Source organism: Protobothrops mucrosquamatus, unplaced genomic scaffold, assembly GCF_001527695.2.
Source record: "Protobothrops mucrosquamatus isolate PMUCROS unplaced genomic scaffold, P.Mucros_1.0 scaffold1108, whole genome shotgun sequence".
Lineage (NCBI taxonomy): Eukaryota > Metazoa > Chordata > Lepidosauria > Squamata > Viperidae > Protobothrops > Protobothrops mucrosquamatus.
This window is the reverse complement of record NW_015387328.1, coordinates 15,427-24,841: the sequence shown is the minus strand read 5'-3', so window position 1 is coordinate 24,841 and position 9,415 is coordinate 15,427. Positions and strand designations below refer to the sequence as shown.

The following is a 9,415-nucleotide window of genomic DNA, read 5'->3' as shown; positions in this document are numbered from 1 at the left end:
ATTTCTGAGCCGACAGGATAGTCCAAAGGTTACAAAATGTATTTTGATTATATTTTTGATATTTTATGGGTGAAAAAAAAATATGCATCACAATTTTGCAAAAATACCAAACCTGCTGAACAATGATATCAATTCACAACTGATCAGATGTTGAGTTCCGGGACTGGGGAAAGCCTTAACTTAATGTATACCTACCTCAAAAGGTGGTTGTTGTGGGGGAAAATGGGGAGACACCTCCCTCCTTCGTCTTGAGCGTCGAGAGAACCCGGACTATCAATCAGCTACAAAATAAATAATAATTTACATAATTTACAGAAGGTGTGGTTTTATGGAGAATCCCCAGTTTTTAAATTGGGAGGCGATCCTGTGTATGTATGTAATTAAGAAATATTATGACTACTTTTTATCGATGTGGAAGACTTCGGATTGTAGAAGTTGGTGTAAGTTGTAACCCCTCAGTTTACAACCACTCATTTAGTGACCGTTTGAAATTACAACTTCACACAAGTTTTCACACTTGCAACCATTGCAGCGTTCCCATGGTATTGTGATCCAAATTCAGATGCTTGGAAACTGGCATGTACCTATGACGGTTGCAGTGTCATTGAATTTGGTACTCAACACATTTTGATGCAAAAATTCTGTCCCGATACTCATTGTTTGTTTTGTCCTCAACGCACAAGCTAGAACTTGTCGGTGTCGACTGCCTTGTGTGACTCACTATATTATTCCTTTTGGGGAAATTTGTTTGGTATTTATCATTTTTGGTAATTATCGCACTCCCCAAAACCAATTAACAATGAGTACTGAGGTGCCACTCTAAATCTTTGCTTGTATAGAAAGGAAAGCACACCACCCAGTGGTGCACCAAAGAACTTTTCCTCTTGTGCCAGTGCTGAGCGTTAGGCTATCAGGATGTAGTTTGGCTCATCACATCGGACTACGTGATAAAGTAGTTGGTGTAGTTTTTTTGATGGGTGAACCAACCATTATGGTTTGTTATCGTCAACCACAGCTGAACAAACTATAGCTTTGCACTGTGTGAATCAGGTTTATAGCTTGATCCACAAACCAGGTCTTTGTATTCCTGAAGCCTCTCAATGAAAGGGTTTCTCACAAATCTTCGAGGACATTTCACATGGCCTCCAAGATTTAAGAGGACATTGAACACGAGTGGTCCGTGGTGCTCTCTAAACTCGGTTGTTTTCTTGTAGCTGTTTCATTACCCAAATTAGGTAACATCTAGACTGATTAGGTTACATAGTTTGGTTAATGAAACGTCTGCAAGAAGAGAACCAAATTCAGAGAGCATCAAGGACCCCACAGTTCAACCCTAAGCTTCAAATATTCTCTTCTACCGGTACATTTTAACACAGTCTCCAGAACACTCCTGTGACCGGGATGTCCAACCACCTAGATTTTGGCCCGCTGGATCCCCTTCTGCCAACCCACATCCACCATGTCAAGATGCCTGCTCATCCTGGCTGAGCACCAGTCAGTCCTTGTGGCTCCATGCATGGATAGAGAGCTCCATTCGGGGGGATGACCTGTGACACCACATCCACCTGAAGGTCTACAGCTTCTCACCACCTCTGGAGATCTCTTCTCTTCCTAGCTTCCAACTAAGGGACCATTGAGGAGAAGAGAGAGCACGTGTGAGCGTGCACCAGCCTTGGTATGCTGGTTTTGCTGGGAGGGCGAGGGGTGTCATATTAAGGGGAGGGTTAGGGTTTTAAACCGACATTATTGATATTATTAGGAAAATGTAACAAAGATGTTGATTAGATTAGATAACTTTTATTGTCATTTTTTTTCCTGTGGGATCAATGGCACACGGTAAAAATGAGATTTAGCTGCTTCCTCTCAAAGTGTACACACACATAACACACATCGAAAACATACTATATGCAACATATGTATAGACCTACACCCTTACATATAAGTAACATATAAATATTAATCACTGTCCATCTTGAATACGTAACGGAAGGAGGAAACTTTAGAGTTTACAAGGTTGATACTGTATGGAACAAAGCTGTGGCTGAATCTGGATGTTCTGCTTCGGATACCATGAAGCCCCCTCCTCCCAGAAGGTAACAAGGAAAACAGGTCGTGAAGAGGATGTGTAGTGTCCCAGACAATCTTGTGGACCCTGCTCAAGCAACGCTTATGTGCCATTTCCTGGGTGGAAGGGAGGGAACTGCCAATAATCTTTTCACCCATCCTCACCACTCTCTGAACCACCTTCCTGTCCGAAGCAGCGATGCTTCTAAACCAGACTGTGATGCTATATGACAGGATGCTCTCAATTGTCCCTCTGTAGAAAGTGGTAAGGACAGGGGAAGGAAGATGTGCTTTTCTCATGCGACGCAGAAAATGCAGGCGCCGCTGTGCCCGCTTCACCAGTGTCTCGCTGTTGAGCGACCAAGCCAGCCTACTTGTTAACTGCACACCCAGGAATTTGATGCTGGTAACCATCTCCACAGGTGAATCATTAATGCACAGAGAAGTGTGGTTATTCCTGCCTTTTCGGAAATCGACAATGATCTCTTTAGTTTTTCCAGTATTTAAAACTAGGCTGTTTTCCTTATACCAGTTCACCAAACCCTCCACCTCCTTGCGGTAAGCACCCTCATTGTCGTCATGAATAAGGCCCACTACTGTGCTCAAGAAAACAGTATATGCAAATGATATTCAACTGTATATTGTGAGGAATAAAAATTCAACTCCAAGGGTGTTGGAAAACAAAACAAGTTTTATTAAAGCTTTTGCAAAAGCTGGTGGAACTCTTGGTAATGGCAAATCTCAAGAGTCCACACCTGAATCAATTTTTGCATAGGTTTTTATACCCTGTCCTGTGCATCATGCCACATCCTTCCAAAGTGAGCCCAGTTGATAGGCCCACCCGGTCACATGCTTTCCGACCGCCTAGCAATCATTACAATTACCAAATCCTCCAATTATTAGATCAAAAAGCACCCTTTTGTTCCTGTCTTATCTTGACTCTCTTTTCTGTGGCATGATTTGTAACACCCTGCTAACTAAGGGTATAGCCTTATCTACATGGTGAACTGTTACCCAAACTGGATAATTTCAATTATAAAAGATTTATGTCTTCCCTTGTTTATCTATAAGAGTGCCTGCTTTTCATCTAAAAGTTATGTGTGTAACAGAGTTTATGCTTCACTTAAACATGGCTGCACTTTGGTTCATAGTTATACATTAAAATACTAACTCTAGGCAGTTTTTATAAAGAATAAACCTGGATAATATGTTATTCATAAGCTATATGCTATTCTACAATAGTGTGCACTATTCTTAAAGTATGCTTTAAGTCAGTGTGTGTAGTTTCTCTCTATTCCTCCAGCTTACCACATCTCTTTTCCTAAAAATACCTTAGCTACGTGCCTCTGTATGCCGATTCCTTTCGCAGAAATGGAAAATTACAACATGTACATTTCTTGTGAACTCACAATATGTATTAAGAAGAATAAGAATTGTATTTCCCTAGTGTGGGAAAATGTGTACAACTGGAAGAAGAGAGGAAGCATTGGATGGTGTAATATTGGGCCTAGACTGAAGAAGTTAGTATGTACCACTGAATTACTAATGGACCCAGACAACACGTTGCTTATTAAGTACTTATGATTGTAAAACTAGAAAATTAATAAAATATATATTTTTTAAAAAAAACCAGACAGATTTACAGCCTCCAAAATTGGCCTTACTTTCAGCCGCCTGAAATATGGTGGATCTTTTTTTATGCATAAACCTTCATAGATTGATCACTTTTGGTCAGGTATTCACATCTGGATTAAGGTACCTGATTGTGGCCTGACCATTAGTAATCCCTCTAACAAACCATCTGGTTTTGACCGGCCTCGCTCTGTCTGGTCGAAACCGAACAGAATTAGGGGTGTATTCTGGAAGACGGGCCTCTCTCCTGCATCGGAGGGGATGGACAGATTCCCTTTGTTGCGGTTGTGGTGCTGCTATACAAATTATTAAATATGTTGTGTGAGTTTGCACCATGATGTGCATTCTCTGGGACCCTAGAAGATCTGCACGAAGTGATGCCAGAGGCCATCGCCTGGATAGCTGAACTGGACATCCAAAACCCCCGTAGAAATTGTGTATATCATTACGTGGATTGTGTGTATATTTTACTTCTGTCGTGTTCTTTTCATACACTGAAAAATAACAATTTGGACAGACAGACACAGGGAAGGAATAATTATATTTTCACAAAGATGGATATAAACATCAGTGAATATATGACTGAGAGTTAAATGAAGCATCCCAGGGATGTGACTGTTCAACACCAGCGTCCAACCCATTCATAACCATCTTCATGTTAAAAAGAGGTTATTTGTGGAAGAAAATAATAATAATAATAATAATGAGAAATAATTAGAAATAACTTAGAAATAATTAACTGTTATTGGCACGGCGCCTCTGACCTTAATAAGAGTTTCAATAAATAATAGTTCTTATTTAACAAATAAGCAAGCTTTCAGCATAGTTCAGATCTGTCATTAGCAGTCGTAAGTTGTGATTGGGATGAAAATAAATACATAAATTCTTTCGTACAGATTTTATTCTGGTAATAATGACATCTCAGAGATGACTGAATTTTAATTCCTGTCATCTCTGGACCACCGTAGCCTTAATCTTTATTTTAAATACTTATCTTAGAAACTGATCAAGCTATTTCCTAGATGGGGAGGAATGATTGCATTAAAACAATCAATGCAATTCGGTTACATGTTAGAATATTGTGCTACAGGTAGTCCTTGGCTTATAACTGTCCGGTTAACGTCCGTTTGAACTTATAGCAACCCTGAAAAAGGGACTTGCAACCAGTCCTTACTCTTACAACTGTGGCAGCATCCGTCTCGTAATCAAAATTTGGGTGCTTGCCAACCAGCACCTGTTTATGACCGTTGCAGTGTCCCGGGGGTCAAGCGATCACCCTTTGCAAACTTCCCAGCCAGCTTCAGACAAGCCAAGTCGATGGGGGCGATGCCAGATTCAACTAATGACCATTTGATTTCCTGAGGCTCCCTTTTGATTCGCTTAACAACCCTGGTGAAAAGGTCATAAAACTGAGCACACCTGAGTTAACAACCTCTTTGTTTGGCCACGGAAATTCTGATCCCCATTTTGGTTGTAATTCAAGGACTCCTGGTGTAAGCAAACTTTTTCTCTCACTGGAAGAGAATGCCACGTAAGAACAGAAAAGGGGGGGGGGAGGAAATTTGGTATTTCGTTAGAACATCATCAGAATTAAGCCCACAGCCCATGGCTGGATGTCCAGGCCACACGCCCTGCATCTGATCCTCTTTCTCAATACGGTGGCTGAAATGTTTTCTCATCCCAATTAGCAACCTATCAGAAACAAATGAGGTTCTCATTCGTCAACCTTTGGGCTTTTATATTGTTGGTCTTTTTTCTCCAACTTAAAGAGAATTTGAGGCCAGCTGTGAAGGTCAGTAGAATCTGGAGCTTCCAGAATCAAAATTATACCTCTCCTCAGTCTTTCTTTCTTTCTTTCTTTCTTTCTTTCTTTCTTTCTTTCTTTCTTTCTTTCCTTTTTTTCTTTCCTTTCTTTCTTTCCTTTCTTTCTTTCTTTCTCTTTCTCTCTCCCTCCTTCCTTCCTTCCCTCCCTCCCTCCCTCCCTCTCTCTCTCTCTCTCTCTCTCTCTCTCTCTCTCTCTCTCTCTTTTTCATTCAATGAAAAACCCTGCTGCGATGCATATATTCCAGATGTGGCTTGATATCTATATTCTGTTCATCTATTCTCATTAGAAGCTTACCTGTCTCAGGTAACCAGGTTGAATCACCTGTCTGCTTTATCACCTTCTGGCAGGCTCCAATCTGCCTGGGAAGTCCAGTTGATGGTCCAGCAACTCCAGAGCTGATGAGTAACTACGACGAGGAAGCAGCCCGGCTGCCCCATGCCGAGAAGTGCCACGAAATGGAGAGCCTATCCTCAAACAAGGATTCCCCCTTTAGCCACAATGAATGCAACGATGAAGGTAAGCTCGGCATCTAATTCACAACTGCTGGATTTGGGCAAATGGAAGGCAGCAAGGATTTAAGCCCACTTCTTTCAAAAATCTACAGATATTCCTTGACTTACAACCATTTGTTTAGCAACCGTTTGAAGTTACAACGGCACTTTAAAAAGTGATTTATGAAGATGCTGAAACTCTAGAAAGAGGGCAGAGAAGAGCAGCAAAGATGATTAGGGGACTGGAAGCAAAAACATATGAAGAACAGTTGCAGGAACTGGGTATGTCTAGTCCAGGGGTAGGCAACCTCGGCTCTTTTATGACTCATGGACTTCAACTCCCAGAATTCCTGAGTCAGCTATGCTGGCTCAGGAATTCTGGGAGTTGAAGTCCATGAGTCATAAAAAAGAGCCGAGGTTGCCTACCCCTGGTCTAGTCTAATGAAGAGAAGGACCAGGAGTGACACGATAGCAGGGTTCCAATATCTCAGGGGTTGCCAGAAAGAAAGGGGGGGGTGGTTCAAGCTATTCTCCAAAGCGCCTGAAGGCAGGACAAGAAGCAACAGATGGACACAAAAAAAGGAGAGAAGCAACCTGAAACTAAGGAGAAATTTCCTGAAAATTAGAACAATTAACTAGTGGAAGGATTTGCCTTCAGAAGTCATAGATACTCCATCATTGGAGGTTTTTAAAGAAGAGATTGGACAACCATTTGTCTGTATAGGGTTTCCTGCCTGAGCAGGGGGTTGGACTAGAAGACCTCCAAGGTCCTCTTCCATCATCATCATCATTATTACTATTATTACTATTATTACTATTATTACTATTATTACTATTATTACTATTATTATTATTATTATTATTGATCATCGCACAGTCAGCCAGATGTTCAGACTGGATTTGGCATTTTTGTCTACCTATGGAGTCCTTACCAAGGACCTGGGATTGGTAGATGTGGATGTTTGAATTGATGGTATTACAGATCTCGTCACAGGATGGAAGCTGTTCCCACTAAGGCTGCCTTTTGCAATTGACTGATAGGGAATTTGCCAATGCCGAAGTGGTGCTCCAGTTGTTTTGGGATTGCACCCAAGGCGCCTATGACTATTGGTACTCCGCTTGCTTGCCTTTGCCACAGTCGTTCTATTGCTATTTGTAGGTCTTTGTATTTTATTATCGTCTCCAGTTATTGTTATTGGTATTGTTGTTATTCTTATGGTTGTTGTTGTTATTGTTCCCTCACACTTATCACTAATACAGCATTTGCACAGTGACCTCATCAAAATTTGGGCTCTTGGCAACCAGCATATATTTCCGATGGCTGCAATATTCTGGGGTCACGTGATCACCATTTACGACCAGCTGACTTCTGATAGGGAAAGTCAATGGGGAGGAGGGGGGGAAGCTGGATTCACTTAACGACCATGTGATTCATCTAACAACCGACTGGTGTAACAAACAGGCAAAAAAGGTCATAAAAGCAGATGGGACTCATTTAATAATAATAATAATAATAATAATAATAATAATAATAATAATAATAATAATAATAATAATAATAATAGTAAAGTTGGAAGGGACCTCGGAGGTCATCTAGTCCAACCCCCTGCTCAGGCAGGAAACCCTATACTATTTCAGACAAATGGCTGTCCAGTCTCTTCTTAAAAAGCTCCAGTATTGGAGCATTCACCGTCTCTGGAGGCAGGTTGTTCCACTGGTTAATTGTTCTCACTGTCAGGAAGTTTCTCCTGAGTTCCAGGTTGCTTCTCTCCTTGATTAGTTTCCACGCGTTGCTTCTTGTCCTGCCTTCAGGCGCTTTTGAAAATTTGTTCCAACCTTAGCAAGTTTAAGATGTCTGGACTTCGGCTCCCAGAATTCCCCAGCCACCCATGCTGGGAACGGAAGTCTATCCATTTTAAAGAATGCTGGGATTCTGGGAGTTGAAGTCCACGCTTCATAAATTTGCTGAGGTGAAGAAACACTACTTTAGGCAAGTAGAGATTCCAGGTGAGCCTCAGCTTATAACCACAACTGGGGCAGGAATTCCGTTGCCAAGCAAGACACTTGTTAAGTGAAAGGCACTCGATTTTTTTGCTGTGGTTCATAAGTGAATCATTGCAGTTATGAAGTGAATCATGTGGTCGTTAAACAAATCAAGCTCTCCCCCCTTGACCGTGTTAGTCAGAAGTCAGATAGGAAGGTCGCAAATGGCGATAACGAGACCCCAGGATGCTTCAACTGTCCTAAGTACACGCCTGTTGACAAGTGCCTGAATTTGGATCTCATCATCATGGGGATGCTATGACGGTCGTAAGGGCAGGAACCTAGTCACTTGTTTCAGGGCTATGCCAACAGCCACCTAGGGACACTGATGTGTGGATCCTCTGGTTATTTTCCATTCCTTTTTTTTTCTTTTCCAATCCTCAGACCACCAGAGCGGTGAAGACATTTATTGCAGCTCTTTAGTGAAGATATTGTGCAACACCTCTACCCCAGTCATTGTGGGCTTCTGTTCATCATACAAAGCACGCCTTCGCACCCTACTGAACAAGATTCAAGGTAAGTCCCACCCTGAGAGAATCAATGGGGAAGAATCTCAATATGCCTCAGTAGAAGGCTCCTTCTATCTATGGGTCTCTGGGGAGAGAGGAAGTGACCTTGCAGGAGTCAGCACGTCATCACAAAACTGGTATCACTGGAGTCAGAAAGTAACATCATCAGTGCTAGGAAGGGATTGGGGTTCATAGAGGGAAGAGGAGGAGGAGGAGGAGGAGGAGGAGGAGGAGGAGGAGGAGGAGGAGACGACGACACTGGAGTCCTTGGTGCTCTTTGAGTTTGGTAGTTTTCTTGCAGATGTTTTACTACCCAGATAACATCATCTGATGATGTTACTTGTCCTAGTTGACAATCACTTGGATATGAGCCAGCCGTGTGCTGCAGCTGCCAAAAAAGCCAACGCAGTGCTGGGCTGCATTAACAGAGGGATAGAATCAAGATCACGTGAAGTATTAATACCACTTTACAATGCCTTGGTAAGGCCACACTTGGAATACTGCATCCAGTTTTGGTCACCACAATATAAAAAAGATGTTGAGACTCTAGAAAGGGTACAGAGAAGAGCAACAAAGATGATCAGGGGACTGGAAGTTAAAACATATAAGGAACAGTTGCTGGAATTGGGTATGTGTAGTTTAATGAAGAGAAGGAGTTGGGAGTGGGGGGCACCGTGATGCGGTGGTTCTCCTCCTTCCTCACCGACCGCACGCAGTCTGTATTGGCAGGGGGGCAGAGGTCGGCCCCAAGGCCCCTAACTTGTGGGGTGCCACAAGGGTCGGTCCTCTCCCCCTTACTGTTCAATATTTATGTGAAGCCGCTGGGGGAGATCATCCGTGGCTTTGGGGTG

The 9,415-nt window shown here is 42.3% G+C and overlaps 1 protein-coding gene across 1 annotated transcript in view; it reads left to right on the top strand.

The window, feature by feature from the left end:
- Positions 1-5,919: 5,919 nt before the first annotated feature.
- Positions 5,920-9,415, top strand: part of LOC107291281 (NTPase KAP family P-loop domain-containing protein 1-like) — a 7,515-nt gene continuing 4,019 nt past the window's right edge. The window contains exons 1-2 of the mRNA XM_015820271.1: positions 5,920-6,037; positions 8,440-8,575. Of these exons, the coding sequence (XP_015675757.1) occupies positions 5,920-6,037; positions 8,440-8,575 (254 nt within the window). The remainder of the gene's footprint in view (positions 6,038-8,439; positions 8,576-9,415) is intronic.